The sequence below is a fragment of the Cladophialophora immunda genome, assembly GCF_000835495.1.
Source record: "Cladophialophora immunda strain CBS 83496 unplaced genomic scaffold supercont1.6, whole genome shotgun sequence".
In the NCBI taxonomy this organism is placed as follows: domain Eukaryota; kingdom Fungi; phylum Ascomycota; class Eurotiomycetes; order Chaetothyriales; family Herpotrichiellaceae; genus Cladophialophora; species Cladophialophora immunda.
Window position 1 is genome coordinate 3,634,002 of NW_015622546.1, and position 22,322 is coordinate 3,656,323.

Consider the following 22,322-nt stretch of genomic DNA (forward strand, 5'->3'; position numbering starts at 1 on the left):
AATGGGGTAATGAGACGCAGGGCCCGCAAGGCTGAAGCTCTCCAGCTGGAGAGTGGGTGACATGCACGAATACTCGATTATAGCAGAACTTGCCCCAGAGTCATAACAGAATCTCTCGCCCAGGTAAGCGCTTACTGAGGTATCCAGGCGGACTACTACTTTGGGCACCACGGCGTGAATAGCAACACATTTACTCGGCAGTCATCCAACAATCGCGACGTAGCACACAACAAGCTGAAAACAACGACGACTCGGTCAGCGGTGCGGGTTTGATGGATGTCTCGAGCCAAACAAGGCCCGAGCAAAATGGCCCCTTTTCTTGGAAGATGCGGTGAGTACATTCGTGGCGAGATACTCTCTCTTATAGCCTCGCGTCTGTCTCTATCAAGTTGGTCTGCCCTTTGTGAATCGAAAACTTCAAGCAATTCGGCTCCAATATCTTTCGGGACTTCACCATGACCCAGGACCATCCCCGTTCCCTCCTCCCACCCATCGACGACCGAATCGTTTCGCCCCGCGATGAAGTAACAGCACTGCTGAAGCAGGATCAATATGACCCCGAGAATGAAGACCTCCGACACATGGTCCAGCAACTGTCGAATTCGGACAGCGATCTCGCCCAGCGCGTGGAGGAGGTCATCGTAGGAACGTCCGCGAAGCGAGAGTACGACCGCGACGTTGAGCCGGATGCCGATGGCGCCGTCGAGATTCTGCCCGACGTGCTGGATTCCGCTGCGCTGGAGGACATTCTCAAGAGCGTGAAGAACCTTCTAACCTTTTCGTGAGCACATCCCGAGCAGCCCCCAGACGCTGTCAAATACCTGCAGCACTGACGCACTTGGGAGTGCAGGTGGTGTGTGAACATGCCGATTCCACCGAATATCCTCGCCCATCTCAGAGAATCACGACGCGACGTCCATCTGCGCGTCCTCAAACGGCAAATGTCTGACGACGCAGCCAATCTCCCCGAGCTCGACTGGGAGTTCTTCACCGCGTTCCCGCTCTCTCAAACCCACATCGACCGGAACGACTTTGGCAGCATCGTCTACGCGTCCAGCGCGAACACGACATCTCTCCGCCTACACCTCCTCGTGCCATATTACCCGGCCAGTGAGGGGCCCGCTGAGGAGGAGTGGATGCGCCGCAAGACGGCCGTTGCGACATCCACGATCGAGTCCCTCCCGAGCCTCGCGTCGATCTACGCCACCGACTACCAGGGACAACTCCCGCTGCTCATCCCGGCCATAGTCCAGCACCACGCATCGACATTGCAGGTACTCAAACTTCACAGTCTCCCCGTCTTCCCGTACAAGCGACCGAACGGGCTGCTGTGTCCGACCGCCGATCAGATCCACCTCCTGGCAACTCGGTTGAGAGCGCTCACGCACGTGGAAATGGACTTTTCCCCCTTCGATCCGACCGAGGGCGGCGATCAGATGATCACACCCTTCGAGTCGCCCTCCCCGACGACCGCGGCGCTGTCGACGCTGGTACACTCTCTCCCAGCGCTCCGGACCGTGAGGCTCTGGATCGAGGTCCCCACCGCCAAATCGTTCTTTCAAGACGAATATACCTCCATGGGGAGCGATCCACCGCCGCTGAAGGAGGACAGACTGTGCCAGGCAGTGGCGAACCTGTATGCACTGCTGATGGAGCGCGGGGAAGGGCAAAGGGAGTCGAGGAAGCTGGAATGCTTGGAGGTGGCCTTCACAAGGCTGGATACGTGGGACCGTCAGGGGGCTTATCCGAGATTCTTGACCGTCAGATTGATTCCCTCACACTCCCCCACGGATATTCCGGAGGGAGGCGGTGACGCGAACAAGGGTTGGCTGGGGGGGTTCACCATGGAGGTGGGCGAATGGCAGGACGATTACGCAGAGCAAGACATCGAAGGCTTCATCGGTCACGCCGTCGGATTCATCCATTAGCATGTAAGGCAGTGATCGTAGTCAATCGAGGAAAAGAGTGTGTTAGATAGGCATATACAGAATCCGTCCTGCGCTACAGCATTTGCGCTCCGGTCGCCTCGAGTCTCGTCTCTTGCAGGTCACTCTACCTTGAATGCCGGCTTTCATGGTGCCAAGTTTGCAAGCATATGGAATGGGATTGGTCCCGAGGCAACTCCCCAAAGCATTACATCCTTCTCGTACTATGTTCTTCGTAGACTCAAGGCGGAGAACTGCTGTAGTTTGTGTGCCAAAGGCAGTGGAGTTGTAGGTAGTTCACGACAGCTATGTCGCAGAGATGACAGAAGTATGGGCCGTGCAGAGTCCACCAGACGCATACCCCTGATAACGAGAGCCCATCTCCTTCCTTTGCGGGAATCTGTACCCAACCCATGGTCAAGCAACTGGTGAAAAGGAATGTCGTTTTGCCAAGGTTGTCGATCCCGGCAAAGAGATAAGAGTTGCTGTGGAACTATGGACTACCCCAGCGACTGTGGGTGGTGCCTCTCCGCATCTTCCACATGGATCGTCCCAGACACGGTAGTGGATATCTTGCAGCACCTCTTCGGACATTCTCCAAACGTCATGGAAAAGGATCATGGCGGACATCTCCAGGCACGGGGCAGATATGGGCGTTATCGGTCCTGCACCCGCTCACGTTGGAAGGCTTTCTCTAAGGCGCGAACCAGTCTTATTGTGCGTTGCTTGTGTAGACTTTGAGTGATTTGCGAGTTGTTGTCGACGACGGGAAATATCTGCGAGATCAATCGACACAATGTCCGAGGACACTTCCAAGCCCAAGAGACGGATCCTCGTGTCATATGGCGTTGACATAGACGCAATAGCAGGGTGGTTGGGCTCATACAAGGGTGAAGATTCGACCAGTGACATTTCTCGAGGTATGTTGAGATCAACCAATTTTGGCTGACATGACACGGAAGCCACTCTCAACGGATGATACGAGAGACAGTCTATAGCAGAGAGCTGACAGAAATACCTTCATGTTCTGTCTGAGTAGGTTACTTCGCCGGCACAGAAGGTGTGAGAAGGTTATTGAAGCTGTTCGACAAATACAACATCAAGGCGTCTTGGTTCATCCCGGGCCATAGTTTAGAGTAAGTGTCTGTATGGACTTAGCACCGACTGAAAACCGGGAGAGATGGTCCTTGGACTTCTTTGCGAGCTGACTTTGGCGCGTCAACAGAACCTTCCCCGAAGAATGTGCTATGATCCGGGACGCTGGGCATGAGATAGGTTTGCATGGATACAGCCATGAGAACCCCGTCGACATGACATTCGAACAACAACGCGACGTCCTGGACTATACGTACCGGATGCTCACAGACTTCTGTCATGGAAAGACGCCCCGAGGAATAGTGGCTCCGTGGTGGGAGGTCAGCAGAGAAGCAACAGAATTGTTGCTTCATTATGGCATTGAGTATGACCACAGCATGAGCCACCACGACTGTCAGGCATACTATCTCCGGACAGGAGACAACTGGACAAAGATCGATTACAGCAAAACAGCTGCAGAGTGGATGAAGCCTTTCACCAAGGGCCAGGAAACTGGGCTGGTGGAAATTCCAGCAAACTGGTATCTGGATGATCTGCCGCCGATGATGTTCATGGTAAGTGGCGGCCGACCTCAACTGCTTGATGGAGCCGATGGAAGAAGTTCCTTGCCATATTCACTTCCGGAAAGCTGACAAACGTGGGCAGAAAAAAGTGCCAAATAGTCATGGATGGGTAAATCCAAGAGACGTTGAAGATTTGTGGCGGGTAAGTAGGAACCGTCCTCCCATCGAGATCCTGATTCTGAGTGTTTCCAGGACCATTTCGACTATTTTTACAGGGAGGAGAAAGAGGGGTTTTACTTTCCCATGACAATCCATCCAGATGTATCGGGCAGGCCGCACGTCTTGCTCATGCATGAAAGGCTGATCGAGCACATTAACAAACACGAAGGCGTCGAATGGGTAACAATGGCGGAAATGGTTGACGACTTCAAAAGCAGACACCAGCCAGTCGAAGGAGCCATGATGCCAGCACCACGGGGAGAGATTCTGTCAAAGGGCCAGAACTAGGAGAGACAGCGTTATGGCCTTTTGTTCATAAACTTCAGGGCACCCCCCAGTTTGGCAACCTTGATCACGTCACGTAAGGTGAGACTAATGCGTGTCTGCCGCCGAGCTTGTCCCGTCTCATAGGGTCGTTGGTCACCGAGGAGATCCCAGTTGACGATTTGTTTGCCGTCCAGATTCTCGTCCGTCTGGATCTCTGAAATGCCGTGTAGTGTGTTCACGTACATTTCGCCCGTGGTCACCAATAGACTCCGAGGCTCTTGCAAGATTCGCCAGGTAGGCTTCGCTTCTCGTTCGCCGGCTTCGTTCTTTTTGTAGATCTCGAGGACAGTGTGACTGCCCAAGCTCACTGTCGCCGTGATTGGGTCGTACGCAGGACCATCTTCGTGAGGCATGATTCCTTCTCCGGGCTTGTATTCATTGATCAGGACGTGATTCGGAGCCTTGTGCGTGGAATTCTCAAAATATTTGCCTTGTTCGAGCCGGGCGACAATCGTATCGAGGTAGGCCGGCAGGGGGCAAGCAAGGAGAGTGTCACGAGCAGGACCGGTCAGGGTTGAGGGCAGAGACAATAGCCGCCGGTGAGTGAGAACAGTCCACCGGGACTCGGGCAGTTTGTGGATGTCGTTGAGGATCTGCTGCTCCTCGGAGGGAGTAATGAAACTGGGGACGTAGTAGCATGAAGGTGGTAACCCTTCGATTGGATCCATGGCGGGAGACGACGCACTGTACTTACAGTTAAGGACACTGTGGACCAAGAAGATGTACATGGGACGTGTAGGAAGGCATGTTGTGGTGGCATTGAAGTCCTGAAAGTGGAAGAAGCACTTCAAGTTTTTGGATTTCTCCAACATCGCAAGCCCAAACCCGATTCGGTTGATGTGAAGAATGCAGCGCCTGGATGCTGTGCCACATCATAACCCAGCAAATGGAGTAACTGTGCAGAAGATAATGAAGAGATGGAGTTCTACTGGTCCAAAGGATAGTAACTTGCGTTCCCTCCGGATGGTTGGATCAATCCCTCTTCAAGACGTCATGACTCCAAGACACCGAGTTGGCCTCGTCCGGTCTTCTCGACTCCTATCAGTTTGTCTCTCAATAACCTGCCTTTGACATGGCCAGCTATGACCTGCGAACCTGTTTCACTCTACCGCCAAACTCTAGCAAAGCGCCAACGTCAATATGACTACGCAATAGCGACAGACGAATACACCCCATTTCTCTATCCATGGGATTCGCTCCCAGCCTTATATCTTCTCCTTGCTATTGCAATCACCCCCAAAATCCCTCCAAGGCCGGCCAGAGCTGCCCGATATATCGCATTCGTTTCGGTTCTCTGCCATGGAGTCTATGTGGTACGCCATCGCCGGACACTCTGGCTCGCGGCTGGCTATGGTATCGGGTTAATGATCGCTTGGGGCGTCATCATGTCTGGAGCTCTTCTCCTGTGCAACGACGTGCGACGAGATTTCCGAAGACTTGAAAAGAGAGCAGTCAAAACAGAGAGTGCAGATTCCGACCCGGCCAAGCTCACAGCGACGTCTTCGCAGCCCGACCCAACCCAAGATGTTGGTATGACGAAGCGGAGGATGCCCAGCTCGTATCCCTTTTCCGGTACGAAGCAATCCTTCCCTCGCTCCAAGAAGCCTCAACCTCCCTCGCAGCCATACAAGCTGGTATGGGAGGGATATCCTTACAATTCGGGCTGGTACCATGTCCTTGACTGGACACTCGACCTGATGACGAGTTTTCGAGCCGTGGGTTGGGAACATCGAATCTCAACAGTAGGGCGGATTGACCCATCGGCACAGCGCGACACACCCGAAAAGGTTTCCGCCACTGGAGGTAGCAGTGATGAAAGCCAGGCATCATCGACTATTTCGCAATATTCGCGGTCTCCTCAATTGAGAGCATTACGAGGGTTTATCACCAACTATCTCCTCCTCGATTTCCTGAAGACGGTCATGGTCACAGATCCGTACTTTCTGGGCATAGCACCATTGGAATCACGCACACCCTGGCGTTGGCTTGCCCGCCTCGATGATGCTGTTCCGATTGCAACACGCTTTTTTCGGCTTGGGATTACGATGTTTGGAGTCGTATCTGCATTGTCGTTAATCTTCAGCCTTAGTCCATTGTTCTTCGCCACCATCCTTCCTGCGCTTGTCGATGTCACAAAGATTACGAAGGCGCCTCTTTTGGAACTGTGGATGTATCCGGTCTATTGGCAGCCATTATCGACCTCGGTCATGTCCTCCGGCCTGGCAGGGTTATGGGGAAAATGCTGGCACCAGATGTTTCGGTTTGGCATCTCAGAACCGTCCAGAGTCTTGATTGAGAGATTGAACCTCGATGCTCGTGTCGACGTTGCGCGAGTCGTCCGGCTTCTGGTCGCTTTCACTCTGTCGGGATCAATCCACGCGAGTGCTAGCTACACAACATTCTCGCTAAACGGCTCTCATCCGTTCTCCGGCCCCTTGTTGTTCTTCTTCCTACAAGGTATCGGTATTCTCCTACAGTCTTTCATAGTCAAGCTCTTACACAGAAACGCTCCGTGGGTCAAAGATCTCCCGTCGGCTGTAGGTCAGACCGTGAACGTGCTCTTTGTGGTCTCGTATCTTTACTTCACAGGGCCGTTATTGGCGAACGACTTTGCAAACTCTGGAGTTTGGCTGTTTGAGCCAGTTCCAATCAGTCTCTTCCGTGGAATAGGGTTGGGACCAGGCGGAAAGGATGAAGGGTGGTGGGTGTGGAATCAGGAAGGCTCGCGATCGATGGGATGGTGGATGGGTGACAGATGGTGGGAGAGAGCGTTGGCGATATATTAGTCCTTTTGGGCAGACGTGCAAGAGAATCCAAGACACTCGAGTGATTGTAATATCGACGTTTTGAAGTCCGCAAGATATTTGGTAAGGAGAGCAAGTAACCGCAGGTGAGGGGGTAGTGGTTGCGGGTGGTCCCCACGTCACTTGATATAGATGTGCCACCGCTACTAATAATAATAGCGATGCAGCTAAATATGTACCTAGCGGATGCTAGTTGGGGCGCCCGCTGCATGATGTCACATGGCTGGAGGGTGCCACGGGCGCCCGAGGCTGCGAGATTGAACCCATCGAATCGAATTTGGGGGCGCCAAACGGGGGCGCCCATCGAGCACCCATCAGCCATCACCCATGCCCAAGGCCAGCTTCGGGTTCCTGGCATTTCGCCATCTCCCATCCTCTTGCATCTACCCACGCCGCCCGCTCCCACCTCCCACCTCCCTCCTAGCCTTTCCCTTGTCACCTGCGTCGTGCCCTTGTACCCTGCTCACTATTCTGCATCTGTTTGTTGCATCAATACGCTGTGCCTTGTATGCTGAATCGAAGCATCCACGACAGAGGACAAGAGGACATCAACAGTGGCATCGACCACCGTACTCTGACTCTCGAATCAGCTTCGCTGTGGCCCAGCGCGGACCTTTTGCACTGTCTTCCCACACAGTCACGCTAGTCAACGTAAACTTCCCGGTGGGCAGCACACACTTGTCAGTCTCGGCAAGCCGTCGCTCCACCAGCTGCGTCTGTGCGGTTCAGTAGGTCCAAAGAGCCCTGCCTCTGCCTCAGAACCCCGGGCCCAGGCGCAGGCTTTGCTCCCTCACGGACTTTCCATCTCTCTCGTCACAAAATTATCGCGACAAGGCCATCCAACTCGTTGGATGCACGTCATTCCCTACGCATTCCATCTCACCTTCCTCAACATCACCTCTTCTCGGCTCACCGCAATAGACGCCGTTTATCCATCCCATCGATCCGATCTCTGAGCGCGGCCTGGAGCTTTGCGCGCTTGTCTCTTCCTATCGGCCGCAACCTTGCCTCGACCGCAGATCCACCCCGCGCCACCTGTTCTGTATCACCTGCACCCGAAACTCCCTCAACTCTGCGCATCTCGCCACCCTGCAAACAGAAACTCGGCAGTTCATAACAGGTCGCTGCCTGCTGATGTTCATTCGTTGTTCTCTCTCCTTCAGTCATGGCAATGCAGGCGCCGCTTGCCAACGACAAGAAGAGAGTAAAAGTTTATGAGCTGCGCGACAATGACTGGTTTGACAGAGGGACTGGATTTTGCACCGGCCAAGTCATCAATGTATGCCCCCCTGGAGCCTCTGTTCCCTCGTAGATTTCGGGGACGCATCGTCGGCGACCAAAACAAAGGACGCGCGCTAATATCTGGGGTCCGCAGGATGAACCGCGCATCTACGTCGAGTCCGAAGACCAGCCCGATCGCATGCTATTAGAAACTCGCATTGTCAAAGATGATGGATATCAGAAGCAGCAAGGTACATAATTCGGAAACAAGATTGAGGATTTGGGGCCAACTGACGCGCTTCTAGACACACTCATTGTGTGGACCGAAACCAATGGCACTGACATGGCCCTCAGTTTCCAGGAGGCCGAGGGTTGTGCAGTGATATGGTACGCGTACCGCTCATTTGGATTGCGCGATGGTCTAACGGTGCTCCAGGGATTTCGTTCACCAAGTCCAGCAGCAATTGTTATCCCTTCCTGGTAAGCGTCCATGCGACTGCGCAAAATCAGTATGCTGAGTTGATATGCAGATGATGGCCTCTCGGACGATGCCCTCGAAAACATCTCAAGCTCCTTCACCCTCAATCCCCCCGAGTTGAATAATCTGGACGAGATCGAACAAAGTATACGACATGCCAGCATAACCCAGGGTGGGCGCGAAGCTCTAGCCAAGTTCTTGATCCGCGAAGAATATCTACTCAAATTAATACCACTGGTTGAAATGGCAGAGGACCTCGAGAGTCTACCGGATCTACACCGGCTGTGTAATATTATGAAGGCCCTGATTCTGATGAACGATAACACCATCATTGAGCACTTGGTCACGGACGACATCATCATCGGCGTCGTTGGAGCACTCGAGTATGATCCAGATTTCCCCACACACAAAGCCAACCATAGACAATATCTTTCGGACGAGTCGAGGTATAAAGAGGTAGTGGAGATCAAAGACCAGAACATCAAGCGAAAAATCCGACAAACATGGCGGCTGCAGTACCTAAAGGACGTGGTCCTGGCGCGCATCCTGGATGATCCCACCTTTGGCGTGTTGAATTCCCTCATATTCTTCAATCAGGTCGACATCGTACAACATCTTCAAGGCAACACAGCCTTCCTGAAGGAGCTTTTCGCCATCTTCAGCAATGACAACACAGATATCAAGCGGAAGGAACAGGCGGTGCACTTCCTGCAGCAATGCGCTGCGATTGCGAAGACGCTCCAGATGCAGTCGAGAGCAAACCTCCTGAACAACTTCATCGCACACGGTCTCTTTTCGGTCATTACTTTTGCGGTAAAGCATCCAGAACCCTCAATGAGGACGACTGGCATTGACATCCTTGTGGCACTTCTCGACCATGACCCCAACATGATGCGAGGTTATATGCTCAAGGCTGTATCCGAAAGGAAGATTCCGCTGACGGATACCCTGATCGACTTGCTGCACGCCGAGACCGACTTGGGCGTGAAGAACCAGCTGGCAGACGCGATCAAAATCTTACTGGATCCGCAACCCCCTTCCAATGACCCCATGGGCAACCGGCAAAATTCCGAATTCATGACGAAACTCTCAAGACCACAGATGACGCCAACTCAGCAAGCAAACGAGCAATTTGCGCAGGACAACTTTGACCGATCGTGTCGAAAATTGTTTCAACCACTCAAGGACCTCGAATCTAGGGAATCGATGCAGAACTTCAGTTATCAAGAGGTTTCGTTGTTTTCATATTTGGTCGAGATATTGACCTTCTTTGTCCGCCAACACTCCATGAGAAGTCGGCCTTTTGTCCTATCTGAGAATCTAGCGCCACGAGTAGCTCAGCTGCTGCAGGTTCCCCAGAAACCGCTGAAACTGACTGCTTTGAAATTTTTCAGGACAGCTGTCTCGTTACAAGATCAATTCTATGCCGCGCAGGTCATCAAAAGCGGAGCCTTCGACGCCATTCTTGGAATTGTCATTGACACGATGCCACGCGATAATCTCCTCAATTCAGCATGTCTGGAATTGTTCGAATTTATCCGAAAGGAGACGATAAAGCCGATCGTTATCCACCTTGGGGAGCATTACCGGCAAAAGATCCAGGACATTACCTACGTCGACACATTCGAGAATCTTCTCATGAGGTACGAGCAGTTGACGACCGACCATCCGGAGCCAGAACACACCTTGTTCAGCCAGGATGATGCCACGCCTCCTATGAGTCGGACACATATCAATGGTCGGTGGCAGGGCCTGACCGAAATGGATGCCAGCGAAGAGGACTATTTCAACGCCTCCGATGACGAAGAGGATGAGATAGAGGATGAGTCCGAACGTGACAATATCAAGGATGTGTCTGAAAGGGTGAACCAGTGGCACCGCAGGAGGATAAAGGCTGAGATGATGAACGGGAGCGCCAGTCCAATCAGCAAACCGCTGGTAGATTATCCTGATGATGACGAGGATGAGACGATGGACACCAAAGCCGATGCAACACCCAATACCCCTCTAACTCCAGACAGCAACAAGGATGTTTCTTCCCCCGAACCAAGAGCAACACCCGAAAAGAAGTTGCAGCCATCCCCGGAGATCAAGTCACTCGCCGAAAGTGAATTGCAGCAACCGCCTGAAAGGATGACGGAAAAACGACGACGGCAAGAAGATGATGACGAGGATGAGCTTGGCAAGCTTTCTGGCGGTCCCAAACGCAGAAACTCAGCGTCTAGCACTTCGAGCCTTTCGTCCCAAGGTGCCTTACGTCGGAAAAAGGGCTTTCTGCGATCGAAGCAGGCAGGCGGTGAAAACCCACCTATGTCGACAAGCAACACCGAGACCGAGAATCACATCGAAGGCCGAAAACCTCGAAAAATCGCCATCAGTCTCTCCAATGTGACGAACAAATCTGACGACACGCCTCCGACGACAACGGAAGTCAAGCTGCAGAATAAGCAGCAGTCGGTGGCGACCAAGGAGTAGGAAATGGATAGAGTTTTGCCGTTATCTGCGAGCACCTTGCTTCTCTTTTCGCGATGGTGTTTGATGGAGTCGACGAACCACTATTGTACACTATGACCAATATCTTGGAGGTTACGAGGTAGAAGGGAAGATCCGGTTGATCCAGACCAATAGAGGGACGATGGCAGAGTCGAGATTCGACGTGGATGTCTCCGGGTCTGCACGAATGCATGACGAAGTTGCGCAGCAGGCCGCAGTTCCAGGAGCACCAAACGGCAATCAATAGCAGGACGTTGGATGCCCTGTAGTCTGCCGGCCGGGGGACTGGGGGCTTTATCGCGGTGAGCGGCAAGGAGATGGGAGGCAAGGGAGATGAAGTCGCAAGACAGGAAGATGCGACACGAGAAGCGCTTCTCAACTTGTGAAGAGTAGTGCAAAACCCGCTCGGGGGAGAAGTGCCTCGTCCACTCCGACCGGGCTCTCTACTCTCCATTGCAGTAGTCCACTATGGGCGGCCTTGTGCAAATGCAAAAGATGAATCTTATGGTACGAGTTTGTATCGCTGCTGTCGTGCTGTCGTGCTGTCGTGCTCGTCCCTCCCTCGACTTGTTGTCTGCCTTGTATCTTCCGCCTGATGGAGGATTACAGCCTTGGTTCCCAAACACACCAAACACACCCAGAGACATTTGGCGTGTTTGGCGTGATTGTCACATTTGCCCGCGCCGTATCCTCGTATTCTGTATCATCCCACTTCAATCGACAAATGGTGGACATGTACTTCGTACCAATCATGTCTCATTTTGTTCCCCTCTGTCGTTAGGGAACCTCGTCTACAACGCGTGTTTTCAAGGGATCCTTGCCTAAAGCAAGCCGCCCGGCTGAACATTGAAGTCTGGGATCTGCGACACGTGGCTGGCTTTCCCGTTTGGTTCTCAGCTGGAACGTCTGTCTATCACCCCGTGATTCGACCCAGTACGTTCGCGAAACGTCATCCATCTTTGGACACAATGATTAACGAAGGGGCAGCTGATTAGATTCTTCTTTTCCCCTTCTTTTCCCACCATCATCCCGAGACCGAGTTTCCAGACGACGGAGAACTCCCGTCCAGCCCTTGAAGGAAAGCCTTGTCGAGCTCATTTCCGTCACAATTCTCTGTTGATAGATTGCCTGTCCATTGCTTGTGTCATATCTCGCCAATTACTGTCACCGGCGGCATGGCGGGCGAAACAATATCACCATATAGCTTTGACCATGTGATTCTACTGCTTGATACGCCGGACTTCGAGAACCCGCCGTCGTGGTTGAGTGAGAATTTTACCATCATTGAGGGTGGGACACACGCCGGTATGTTATCGACCAGAAGATGGCGAGTCTGATAACTACAGACTGGTGACTCCTTCAACCTGAGTTTCGTGTCTCGTTTTCATCGCTTTGTTTTTTACGAGCTCAATCGCATCTAACACCCCTCACGTCAAGGTGGCTCCTCCCGGAACAAACTCATCATCTTCCCTGATGGCACTTACATCGAGCTAATAAACTGGATCACCGAACCCAAAGAGTTCTTCGACTGGGCGTCCAAAGCACCAGGACTGATTGATTTCGCCCTTACAACCCCCTCCTCTGCACACGACACCTTTGATGAAGTTACGCGGCGCCTAGAGTCGAAACCGCCGCCTCCTTCTCAATCTCAGTCCTCACCGACAGAGGAGCTCTCAGGATCCAGTGCGACCGCCGGTGACGGTGGGCTGGGGGTACGTTTTAGACCTCCGCTCGCCGGCGGGCGCAAGCGAAGAGACGGCCAGGACGTCCAGTGGCACGTCACGAAACCGCTCCTGGACGATTCCGCGGAGAACGTGCCCCGACCGCTGGAAAAGTACTTTCCGACAGGACGGCTCGACACGCCGTTCTTCTGCCACGACGTGACGGCTCGGACCCTGAGGGTGCCGTACACCGAGAAAGACATCTCCGAGACGCATCCCTGCGGGGCGCGGGGGATTCTGTCGGTCGAGGTCCTCGTTCCCGAGGAGAAGATTGACAGCTACATACGCCTGTACGCCTCCGTCCTGGGCATGAAGCCGAAAGTCCAGGGCGGGTACCGGTACAGTCCGACCACGAGCGTGAGCTTCTTGCTCAGCACACCCAACCCGGACGAGGAGGCCATGAGGCGCTTGAGAGGCAGGGTCGGCGTGGTGATCCGGGCGCCGAGGGACCAAGAGGACGAAGCGTGGTTGAAGGAGAGGGGCGTGGGGATCAGAGAAGTGAGGCTGTTCGCCGAGGCAAAGGGCGAGGACGAGGTCGACGAGATGGCGTTGGACAGCGAGGGGATCGGCGCGAGTCTGGTGCTGGTGAAAGAGCCCGCGGGACTTTGGGAGGGCGGTAGCTAGTCGGGCAGCTTAGCACGGGAAGGTGAAGAACCGTGTACGTGTTTTGTTTGGGCGCCGTTAGTGTCGACCCTCGTGGGTTGGATCGGGCGAGCAAGCAAGCAAGCAAGCCGCTGCACGTCCTTGCTCAGACACGCTACAGGGAGGGAGGCTGGCTGCCGCCCAGCAATAGAATCAAGAAGACAGAGGCGATACATGTCTACTTTGATGGAGCCATCCGATTCATTACACCTCTTCGCTCTCGTCTAATCTCGACTTTTTTATGGACCTTGGTCTATCCACCCTGTCATCTACAGTTTACTGGCCCCCTTGCCCCTGGCGTCCAGGCTGCCCGGGTGGGTGCCGACCCTCAGCCGGGCGCCGCCGTCGAGGGAGATGTCCTCGCCGTTGACGTAGCTGCCGGCGCGGCTGCACAGGTAGACGACCAGGCCGGCGATGTCGTCGGGGCGGCCCAGGCGGCCCATGGGGTTCTGCAGGCCCACGACGTCCTCGCCGCCCAGGTAGTCGATCTGCGGGTTGGCCAGGCGGCTGGGGAAGAAGCCCGGGGCGATGATGTTGGTGGTGATGTTCCGGGGCACCAGCTCCAGCGCCAGGTTGCGCCCCAGGTGGTGCGCCGCCGCCTTGGACACCGAGTACATGATTGCCCCGCGGTCGCCCACGTGCGGCACGATGATGCCCCCGACCGACGACGTGATCAGGATCCGCGACGGGTCCGCGGGCGTCGCGGCGCTGGCGAGCAATGGGACCATTCTGGACGGGACATCCCCCACAAGGTCAGCAATTCCCCATCCTCATCATTCATCCTCGTCAAGGTCAAGAAGGTGCCGCCGCCAAAAAGGGGCGCCAAAAATCAACAGAGTGGGTTTAGGAGGTTTCGAGTTGCGTGAGACACAGAGAAAGGGAGGGAGTAGACCATGGGATTGTGGGGGAGGAGGGAGAGAGCACATACAATCTGCACAGATTAAACACGCCCCTCACGTTCAGCTCCAGCGTCTTGATGCTCTTCCAGTCCTCGAAGCTCTCAAAGGGCCCGCCCCAGCTCGCCGCCGCATTGGCCACGAGAATGTCCAGCCCCCGGCCGGGCCTCTCGTCCTTCTCGATCTCGGCCTGCACGTCCCGCACAAACTGCTCGATCTGGTCCGTGTGGCCCACGTTGGCCGGGATGCTCACGGCCTTGCCGCGGATGTTGGGCAGCGCGTTGAGCTGGCCCACCGCCTGCGCGAGGTTGTCGGCGTTGCGCGCCGTGATGATCACCTTGGAGCAGCCGGCCTGCAGGAAGGCGGTCGCGCAGTAGAGCCCGATGCCGCGGGAGCCTGTTTTTTGTCGAGGACAACGTGTCGTGTCAGCCGTGGGGATCAAAGAGGTTTCCCTTCTAGGTACCACTTTGGTTTCCTTTTGGGGGGTCTCTGGAGTAGGCTTTGGGGGAGAGGGATGCCAGAAAAGAAGGGGGTAAGAGGAGACGGATTGATGGACATCATTTCATCTGACCGAGCAGATCAAGTGCCACGGAGACTGTAGAAAGGGGAGCATATCGCAAAGGCGAATCAAAGAAGAGTTCAATCAACGTACCACCAGTAACGACGGCGATTTTTCCATCCAGCCTGAACAGGCTTTCAAAGTCCTTGATCGCCGCCATTGCAAAGCAACGCTTTTCCCTCTTCCCTTTACCTCTGACGAACGAAATAAAAAGAAGGGTGTTATCACGAGAATCCCACGGCCTGGATCCCTTTCTTTCCCCCCTGCTCGAATCAAGCGCTCAGTCCCCTTTCCAAGGGGTGACAGAGAGAGATAAAGGATGAGAAAGCAAAGTGACCAACGAAGTGTGCGTGACTGGAAATGTATCGCGTGGGACCTTGTCGCTTTCGTGGGTGGAAAGGTCAGGGACTTGTGCTTCGTCTGGCCCCTTCTGTTAGAGCTCGTGTTCTGGGTGTCGAAATTGGCTGAGATGCCTCCCTCAGTAGTCCTTCACTGTCCGATATCGTGCCTGCTTCACAAAGAGGGTCTTTGTCGTCCTTTCTGGTTTTCTCGGGCGGTGTATTAGGATGTCGTCTCGAAAGGAACCTCTGGATTGTTATCTTGATTGACTGGATGGAGTGTGGACTGGCGTGAATAACGCTGTCCACTCAAGACTTGAAGAGTACCGAGGATATCCCCATCAACGTGAAGCTCAATGACTTACCAGCCCCGTGTCCAATGCCATCGACATGACACGAAGCACGCTGACTCGGGGCAAGATGGGGAAGTTGACGAGGCTGAGCGATGGCCCGAAACCAACCTCGGCCATTGACTGGCCAATCAGACGGACTGGAGCTGTTCCTCAAGGCTGCGAAGCCGTCATATGGCTATGATTCTATTGTACTTTATACCGGCTGTTTCCTATTCTAACAGTCTGTATACTCTGCTTCAAGCCTAATGCAACAAATCCTGCCCTCAAGCGATACTAGAATGATTATATTCCAGCAAAACAACCCATCAGTCACCTCGCGCGAACTCAGAATAATTGATCCAAGCTTGCTCTCTGGGCAAGGTCCTTGCTAAATCTGCGAGGCATAGCTGGGAATGCTGGTCCGTCAACCGATGCTCGAGCACGGTCATGCCTATCTGTGCTCGATCTGCGTCGAGGTTTGCTGATGCTGGGTCGATATCTCGGTCCCTCGGGGTTCGTCTTCGACCTCGATCTAGCGACAGCTAATCCGTTGGATGACAGCATTGGCTTTTGAAATGCCATGCCATCCCCCCTCTTCCTGACTCCGGGACTGAGATTTCCAAAATCGCCTTGCTTCGGGCCAGCATTTGGATCTGCCACAACGTTGGTGTAACAGGGCTGATTCTTCGATGTGCGTAGGTCCTCGCCTCGCTTGTTGTCCCCGCTCGGTCTCTTTTGTGCCCACTGGCTCCGTTGTTGCCGGTTCTGGAGCTCTCTTTGCCGATTGATCATGTTTCTCTCGTGCTCACTCAACATGACCTTCCGAGGTGGCGAATCAGGCGGTATCTCGAACTCGGATTCGGAGAATCCCAACCCAGATGTCGAAACCTGAAGTCGAGGCAAGCGGGGACCCACTGGCTTTGGAGGAGAACAGTTCTCGGATGTGATTTGGCAGTGGTAACAGCTCGGATGCCTCTGGAGATGGTGGTGTGATGATGACGCCATGCTTGGGCGCCCGGGAGCGACATTCTCGTCTGTCGTCGTACCGGAGAGACCTCCTCTGCAGTGGCTGTGGGTATGCGCTAATCGTCGAGGAGACTTGTCAACGTCATTGGCTAAGCTGTCCAAGTCTTCCTGTGGCACCGGTCTCTCTTGTCTCACACGCTCGGCTGACTGTCGAACTGGAGCCGTAAAGGCTTGCCCTTGATGATGAGCTGCAAGGCTAGGGCCAGGAGGCGGTGCTGGCACTGTTTTAGACCTCTTGGCTTCGATCGAAGCGGCGACCTGTGCGAGCGAATTTGGTAAGATATCCAATGAGTTGATCGGTATGATTGTTACGGGAAGCTGGACCGCCACTGTCTTGAACATCTTTACCGTTACAACGACGTTGACAAAGTAACGAACTTCAAAATACCTCCCAGTGCTGATGGTAACATGTCCTCGTGGTGCTTCCAGTTCAATTGTGCGGACATCCGATGAATGAGACGGCACTCCCTTCCAAGTATTTGATTTCTTGAGCGTAGTTCCGCTCACCACCTCGGCGTCTGTCCGTTTCGGGAGACGAAGGTAGTTTGCGCTCTTCTCTGCAGTGCCAGCTGGAGCGTGCGTATACCAGAGCGTCGTCTTCTCCAATTGAGCCTCGATTTTCTTCACCGTTTTTGAAGTATTGTTGGCAACGTGGACGTCGATAAAGATCAAGGCGCCGTTGACCCATGTCTGGCGGTGGAGACCAGCAGTCAGCTTCACAGTTTGGATATCAGGCTCTCTTGCCAGGTACAGCGTATCCGTGGCCAGGAGAGGACTCGCCAGACTGGCCAACGCCTTCTCTGGATCGTGAACAGTGAGCATCTGAACATTCTATGTCTGTCTGATCACAGTTCTTTTGTCCCCGGTCTTGACCACAATTGATGGACATAGCAGGTACCGAATCGAAGCTTGTCTGGAAGAGTAGGGAGGAGGACCGAGCTTCAGCGGGAGGTTAACGCAGAATGGGACGACCGACGTAGCAGACTTCATTTCCCACCACAGATCTGCACCAGGCTCAGGGCTCTGCGACGTGACCAGGGAAGGCGGAGGGGGATTCTCTTTATCAAACAACTCTGTCGCAAGCGACAGAAACACCCATCGTCGGCCATCGTTAATTTCTTCCACGCCAATGACATCAATGCAAGCTTTGGAAATGTAGATTGGCTTCGTCTTCGGCTTTCTTGCTACTCCGCCATCCACTTGAATGGTGAGTTGTCCTTCTACTGTACCGCCGCCCACAAAGAGTGGCGAGGGGAGGCTGACCGACAGCTCTACTCGAGGGTGACGACTGCTGCCATGGTCGAGGACTTCGTGAGGAGGCGAGGTGCGGATGAAGGTGCGTGCAAGGGTAGGGCGGAGGACCTCAGATGATTGAGCCGCACGACCAATTGATCGCCGAACGGGAGACTCGGCTCGACCTTTGTCGCGGACCAGGGAGTCCGTTCCGTCCAGTTCTGCGATTCTCCATGTGGGCAATTCGCGCATCGAGGCCTGAATAGGACCACCGAGGCTCCGAGACAGAATGCTGGCCGACGATGTGCGCTCAGGGACGGCTCTATGGGGCAGGCTGACTGCGCTTGCGGCGCGACTTCCCAGACCCGTTGCATAATTCTTGGTGCCGCCGGAACGAAAGGCTGTCGGTGTCAGATACTCGGACGAGGTGGTATGTGAGAGCGCATCGGTTTGAGGGGCAGGGGTTGTGGGTCTGTCGACGCAACCGTCATTCCACTCGTGCACAGAATAGCCATGTGTCGCCGTCTTTGAGGACCCGGAAACTTCTCGTATGTCTGAAAGCTGATGGACTCGATGTCGGGCTAGAGCAGATATGGGGCGGGTGAATGCCTCCATTGAAGCGAGCGGGAACCGGGCAAGCTTTCCATCATCCGTGGACATTCGCTTAGGCAGATGGAACCGTTTCGAGGGATCTGAGTCTTTGTGAGCGACGTCTGCCAGAGACGCTAGGCAAGAAGATTGGCCTCAACTCACCTTTGGCCGTCCAATGCTCCATCAGGGTCAGTTGATCCGGTCATTTGCTAGGCATACGACACTAGGGGGTTGTCCAGTAGCAGTCTCACGGCACAAACAAAGAAATGAGTGTTGAGCTACAAGATTCTTCTTCCCGCTGGTCAAGGTGTGACAAAGGTGCGAGACCTCACCGGAGAGGGAATTGTGAGAGAACAGGCACCCACCATTTGCGCTTGCATCCTCTAGACAACGACAACGAATTGCGCCTGCCTGCGCCTGCCTGCGCCGGAATGCAAGCAAGAGGCCATTTCTAGTTCCGGTCGCGAAGCTGCTTCCCAATTCGACCCATTGTCCATTCAGCGACACTCACCGATTACTATGCATTGGACTCTCTCATCTTCACTCACGCCCACACACAGGCATTCGAACCCCGCAGATTCAACAACAACCTCTTGCCCCTTGAGACTAACTAAGTAGGTCCTCTGGAGGAAGCAGCGGACAAAGCGGCACACTTGAGCTTGCCGGAAGCTCGGGTTGACGATCTAAATCGGCTGGAACATGGATAGTGCAGGTGATCCATTGCTGGCACTGCTTAACCTTGGTTTACTCGGCTTCTTTTCCCTCAAGTCATGTGCGCCGTTGGCGGTGAATTGGCGCAGTATACTGGGATGGACGGATGTCGGACCGACGACCCCTGGGCACAGCAGATTTGTCGAGACCCAAGAAAGGGTCCCAAAGTGATGCTGGTTGAGGTTTGAGCTGAGGCAATCATGGCTGCTTCTTCCCTCACCCTCATCTTCCGACAATACGGGCGTTCACACCAAGGGATCTGCCCCCTCGACTTGATGCAGCCTAGGTCCACGGAGAAAGACGACGCTGGAAGAGCGGGGGAGCCCAGCTAGGGCAGGTTCCCAGGCGACCCAGGGACCCAGGGACCCCCGGATGGCGTAGGGTTGGGTTCACTAGGCTAGCCTGGCCCTCCAGCAGCGCTGCTGTTGGTTGAATTAGGCTCATCTGACGCAGCCCGGCGCTCGCCTGACGTTGGATCAGCCTTGTTTCACTTTTCCTGTTTGGCCGCTAGTGACGCCCGCTAAGCCTCTTCCAGGCACAGTTTGCGGAAGCCTCTTCTGCCATTGGCTCCCGCACATGGAAACCACGGCGTGAAAATTTTTTCCCACGTGGCGCGTGGCCGGCTTCCCTCCAATCCCGCCCCTTGGTTCATCTCGTCCTTTCCAGCTTCCTCCGCGGTTTCGACAATGAAAACTTTTCATGCTCTCGTGGAAGCCCCCCTCGAGCAGAAAGTATGGCCTAATGCTCGATGTGCTGCCCTCCCCCCTTGTGTGGTCGGCCTCTGACAGGACCTATAGCGCTGGAATATTTTCCGTGCCATCCACCTGCCCAGACTGACCGCCTCATTCGAGAAGTGGATGGCGCAACGATCGTCTGGTTCTCCTCACCTTCTAGTTCCAACCAACTTGCCTGTTTGAGCAGCCTCTCTGCCATCTCGGATGTGGTCCCCCCCCCCCCCAGATTTTTTTTTCTTTTCCTCCCAAGCCCGAAGCTCATATCACATCCTGAATTAGTCGAGCTGGGGTTTCCAAGGGCGCGCGACCCACGGCAAAACAGGGTCGGAGCCACCACTCTTGGATCGTTCTTGCATCAGTTTTCATAAGCCTTGCTTTTGCCTCCCACACCATCCCGTGCTCCTCCTCTTCCCGTAAAAAATCTGTTAGCTCATTTGATTACCTCACCCCCGTTCCATCTCCGGGCTGTTCATTGCACCTTCATCCCTTATCTCTGTTTCCTGTTGTCAACTATCTCTCTGTTTTACGTGTTGGATATCAGCTCACCTCACGCGGCGCGCGCGCGTATCGTTGTTTTACCCCTGGTCGCGTATCTCGACAATCGAACCCTTATCGGCGCTTATGCCAGGAACATTGCATTAGACTCGGTTGCGTGGAGAAGGAATGGGCTCTGTCGCCAACACCGACGTCACGCTACCCGACGCTGTGGTGCCAAAACGGGAGTCGAGTGGTGAACGATATTCTTCCTCGTCAGCCTCGACCCCGGAGGCGGCAGACGACGCAGGAGGCGACGAAGGCCACAGCTCCAAGGAGCCAGCGCCTGCGCCGAAGCGTAAAGGAGGTAGAAAGCCGGTAAGTCCTCTTGAGAAGCATTATCGGAGTGGACTGGACCGTGGGACTCACCCCGGCGCACAGATTTATGCGACCTCAGAGGAACGCAAACAGCGTAACCGTCAGGCTCAGGCGGCTTTTCGCGAACGACGGACCGAGTACATCAAACAACTCGAGTCAACCATTCAGCACCATGAGGAGACGCTCCAGAATCTCCAGCAGAGTCACCGTGCTGCGGCCGACGAGTGTCTAATGCTTCGGTACAAAAACTCGCTCCTAGAACGGATTCTGCTTGAAAAAGGTACATCTCCTGCTCTGCCCTGTTGCGACGAAATCCCAATCCTGAACTCTTTCCTGCCAGGCATCGACGTCCAAGCCGAACTCGCGCTCAAAGGGAGTCCCACCCTTCGACCACATCGCGCGCCTCCCATCACTGGGCAGGCTTCGCCAATGCAAAAGGCCATGCTCAGCAGACAGCAAGCAAGGCCTCGAACCACGATGGCACCCCCAACTCAGACTGTAAATCCTCCTTCCCATGTTGGAGGCACGCGAAATTTCGCAGGCTCACCCACAGCACAGCCCACTCCTCCTTCACAGCACTCCTCACCTTCCACAGCAAGATCGCCTGGTTTTGCTTTGCAAGGTGGGATGACTTCACCCGCGATGGACATGGCAACTCAGACACCTCAACAGCAGCTGCAGGCCCGAACCTTACCTCCACCGCATCGCAGCTCGTTTCTTGCGCAGTCTAGGCACCAAGGACATCCTATGTCCGGACCGAGCACATCGCAAGCTTATCCTCCACGAACCCAACAAGAGAGCTACTATCCAGCCTCTTTCCAGAAACATTACACTCAACTCGGCAAGCTGACCCGTTCCATTGTCCCCCTTCTTCCGCTTGTGGAGCTTTGTTCGTCCTAGACTGATTCCGTGAGTACAGAGCAGGAGTACGATGCGCAAGCCAGTATCATGGACGATCTGGACGGCGACGACGTCGATACCGATAGCTTCATCCCCAACTTTCGTCTTCCTCCCACCACGACGACAGCAGGCATGTCCATGGGCATGCAGGCATCGCCTCCAACGACCACTAGTGCGGCTAGTGACGGCGGCGGGGGAGGCGGAGGCGGCGGCATTGTCATCGATCCATACGATCCCATGCTGGATGCCGACCCTTTCGGTCTGACTGCCAGCATGCATTTTCCCAACCCTTATCCCTATCCGCCTACACACGCCAGAAGGTGAAAATGTGGGCCTTTTGTCACGAAAAAAACCTTTCCTCATTGCTATCTCAGCATGAGTATCATCATTCATGAGTATTCACAAAATGGGCATTTAGCGACGGTGCATTTGCTTGCCAGCTGGGGGGCATGAGGCTGAAGGTGACGGGTTTTCTGCGTGTATGCACGCACCATTTTGTTTCCAAGCGACACGCAAGTTTTATGACCGCGGGAGATTTTACTGCTTCCCTGTAGATACCTATTGCACGAACCCCTGAAAACGTTTATAATGCCTTCTTTACCGCCTTGCTTCTCGTAATTACCCCATGGGCAGCCTGCAGCATGATTGGCACCTCCCCAAAGCAAGCACCGTGCCCTAGCCCTAAGAAATGCCAAGATCTGTCCAAATATGGTTAGCGTGAT

At 54.4% G+C, this 22,322-nt stretch overlaps 9 protein-coding genes across 12 annotated transcripts; 6 read left to right on the plus strand and 3 right to left on the minus strand.

The window, feature by feature from the left end:
- The first annotated feature begins 395 nt into the window (after positions 1–395).
- PV07_10693 (uncharacterized protein) lies at positions 396–2,110 on the plus strand. Its single transcript, XM_016398042.1, has 2 exons — positions 396–781; positions 851–2,110. The coding sequence occupies exons 1-2, from the start codon at positions 456–458 to the stop codon at positions 1,926–1,928; spliced, it is 1,404 nt and encodes a 467-aa protein (XP_016245233.1). The 5' UTR covers positions 396–455; the 3' UTR covers positions 1,929–2,110.
- Positions 1,968–4,827, minus strand: PV07_10694 (uncharacterized protein). Its single transcript, XM_016398043.1, has one exon. It carries the CDS (start codon positions 4,795–4,797, stop codon positions 4,042–4,044), a length of 756 nt encoding a protein of 251 aa, XP_016245234.1. The 5' UTR covers positions 4,798–4,827; the 3' UTR covers positions 1,968–4,041.
- Positions 2,722–4,030, plus strand: PV07_10695 (uncharacterized protein; the record flags this gene model as incomplete). The annotated part of the gene is made up of 5 exons (XM_016398044.1): positions 2,722–2,845; positions 2,962–3,061; positions 3,151–3,574; positions 3,666–3,725; positions 3,776–4,030. The coding sequence occupies 5 exons, from the start codon at positions 2,722–2,724 to the stop codon at positions 4,028–4,030; spliced, it is 963 nt and encodes a 320-aa protein (XP_016245235.1).
- An 81-nt stretch (positions 4,828–4,908) lies between the features above and the next one.
- PV07_10696 (uncharacterized protein) lies at positions 4,909–6,855 on the plus strand (the record flags this gene model as incomplete). The annotated part of the gene is made up of 1 exon (XM_016398045.1): positions 4,909–6,855. Exon 1 carries the CDS (start codon positions 5,152–5,154, stop codon positions 6,853–6,855), a length of 1,704 nt encoding a protein of 567 aa, XP_016245236.1. The 5' UTR covers positions 4,909–5,151.
- A 417-nt stretch (positions 6,856–7,272) lies between these two features.
- Positions 7,273–11,570, plus strand: PV07_10697 (uncharacterized protein). Its single transcript, XM_016398046.1, has 5 exons — positions 7,273–8,152; positions 8,249–8,345; positions 8,400–8,481; positions 8,531–8,574; positions 8,625–11,570. Exons 1-5 carry the CDS (start codon positions 8,039–8,041, stop codon positions 11,045–11,047), a joined length of 2,760 nt encoding a protein of 919 aa, XP_016245237.1. The 5' UTR covers positions 7,273–8,038; the 3' UTR covers positions 11,048–11,570.
- Positions 11,571–11,818: 248 nt separating this feature from the next.
- PV07_10698 (uncharacterized protein) lies at positions 11,819–13,635 on the plus strand. Its single transcript, XM_016398047.1, has 3 exons — positions 11,819–11,998; positions 12,053–12,370; positions 12,503–13,635. Exons 2-3 carry the CDS (start codon positions 12,241–12,243, stop codon positions 13,408–13,410), a joined length of 1,038 nt encoding a protein of 345 aa, XP_016245238.1. The 5' UTR covers positions 11,819–11,998; positions 12,053–12,240; the 3' UTR covers positions 13,411–13,635.
- Positions 13,626–15,606, minus strand: PV07_10699 (uncharacterized protein). Its single transcript, XM_016398048.1, has 3 exons — positions 14,977–15,606; positions 14,357–14,720; positions 13,626–14,157 (listed from the first exon to the last, which is right to left on the minus strand). The coding sequence occupies exons 1-3, from the start codon at positions 15,041–15,043 to the stop codon at positions 13,698–13,700; spliced, it is 891 nt and encodes a 296-aa protein (XP_016245239.1). The 5' UTR covers positions 15,044–15,606; the 3' UTR covers positions 13,626–13,697.
- Positions 15,607–15,718: 112 nt separating this feature from the next.
- Positions 15,719–18,973, minus strand: PV07_10700 (uncharacterized protein). Its single transcript, XM_016398049.1, has 2 exons — positions 18,566–18,973; positions 15,719–18,504 (listed from the first exon to the last, which is right to left on the minus strand). Exon 2 carries the CDS (start codon positions 17,399–17,401, stop codon positions 15,899–15,901), a length of 1,503 nt encoding a protein of 500 aa, XP_016245240.1. The 5' UTR covers positions 17,402–18,504; positions 18,566–18,973; the 3' UTR covers positions 15,719–15,898.
- Positions 18,974–20,073: 1,100 nt separating this feature from the next.
- On the plus strand, positions 20,074–22,193 carry PV07_10701. 4 transcript variants are annotated; one of them, XM_016398051.1, is made up of 5 exons: positions 20,074–20,700; positions 20,764–20,980; positions 21,041–21,198; positions 21,259–21,541; positions 21,620–22,193. In XM_016398051.1, the coding sequence occupies exons 1-5, from the start codon at positions 20,512–20,514 to the stop codon at positions 21,922–21,924; spliced, it is 1,152 nt and encodes a 383-aa protein (XP_016245242.1). In that variant the 5' UTR covers positions 20,074–20,511; the 3' UTR covers positions 21,925–22,193. The 4 variants fall into 4 exon arrangements, with proteins under 4 accessions (XP_016245242.1, XP_016245241.1, XP_016245244.1 ...); XM_016398050.1 differs by having other exon boundaries at positions 21,041–21,541; XM_016398053.1 differs by having other exon boundaries at positions 21,259–22,193.
- Positions 22,194–22,322: the final 129 nt, after the last annotated feature.

What these genes read in the sequence shown, in the direction of transcription:
- PV07_10693 (XM_016398042.1), top strand. Translation starts at nt 456, where the DNA reads ATGACCCAGGACCATCCCCGTTCCCTCCTCCCACCCATCGACGACCGA. An exon ending in AAGAACCTTCTAACCTTTTC is followed by an intron (nt 782 to 850) that starts GTGAGCACATCC and finishes TTGGGAGTGCAG; the next exon opens with GTGGTGTGTGAACATGCCGA.
- PV07_10694 (XM_016398043.1), bottom strand. Translation starts at nt 4,797, where the DNA reads ATGTACATCTTCTTGGTCCACAGTGTCCTTAACTGTAAGTACAGTGCG.
- PV07_10697 (XM_016398046.1), top strand. Translation starts at nt 8,039, where the DNA reads ATGGCAATGCAGGCGCCGCTTGCCAACGACAAGAAGAGAGTAAAAGTT. An exon ending in GCACCGGCCAAGTCATCAAT is followed by an intron (nt 8,153 to 8,248) that starts GTATGCCCCCCT and finishes TGGGGTCCGCAG; the next exon opens with GATGAACCGCGCATCTACGT. An exon ending in GAGGGTTGTGCAGTGATATG is followed by an intron (nt 8,482 to 8,530) that starts GTACGCGTACCG and finishes ACGGTGCTCCAG; the next exon opens with GGATTTCGTTCACCAAGTCC.
- PV07_10698 (XM_016398047.1), top strand. Translation starts at nt 12,241, where the DNA reads ATGGCGGGCGAAACAATATCACCATATAGCTTTGACCATGTGATTCTA. An exon ending in TGAGGGTGGGACACACGCCG is followed by an intron (nt 12,371 to 12,502) that starts GTATGTTATCGA and finishes CCTCACGTCAAG; the next exon opens with GTGGCTCCTCCCGGAACAAA.
- PV07_10699 (XM_016398048.1), bottom strand. Translation starts at nt 15,043, where the DNA reads ATGGCGGCGATCAAGGACTTTGAAAGCCTGTTCAGGCTGGATGGAAAA. An exon ending in AATCGCCGTCGTTACTGGTG is followed by an intron (nt 14,721 to 14,976) that starts GTACGTTGATTG and finishes GACAAAAAACAG; the next exon opens with GCTCCCGCGGCATCGGGCTC. An exon ending in GTGTTTAATCTGTGCAGATT is followed by an intron (nt 14,158 to 14,356) that starts GTATGTGCTCTC and finishes TGTCCCGTCCAG; the next exon opens with AATGGTCCCATTGCTCGCCA.
- PV07_10700 (XM_016398049.1), bottom strand. Translation starts at nt 17,401, where the DNA reads ATGCTCACTGTTCACGATCCAGAGAAGGCGTTGGCCAGTCTGGCGAGT.
- PV07_10701 (XM_016398050.1), top strand. Translation starts at nt 20,512, where the DNA reads ATGGGCTCTGTCGCCAACACCGACGTCACGCTACCCGACGCTGTGGTG. An exon ending in GTAAAGGAGGTAGAAAGCCG is followed by an intron (nt 20,701 to 20,763) that starts GTAAGTCCTCTT and finishes CCCGGCGCACAG; the next exon opens with ATTTATGCGACCTCAGAGGA. An exon ending in GAAACATTACACTCAACTCG is followed by an intron (nt 21,542 to 21,619) that starts GCAAGCTGACCC and finishes CCGTGAGTACAG; the next exon opens with AGCAGGAGTACGATGCGCAA.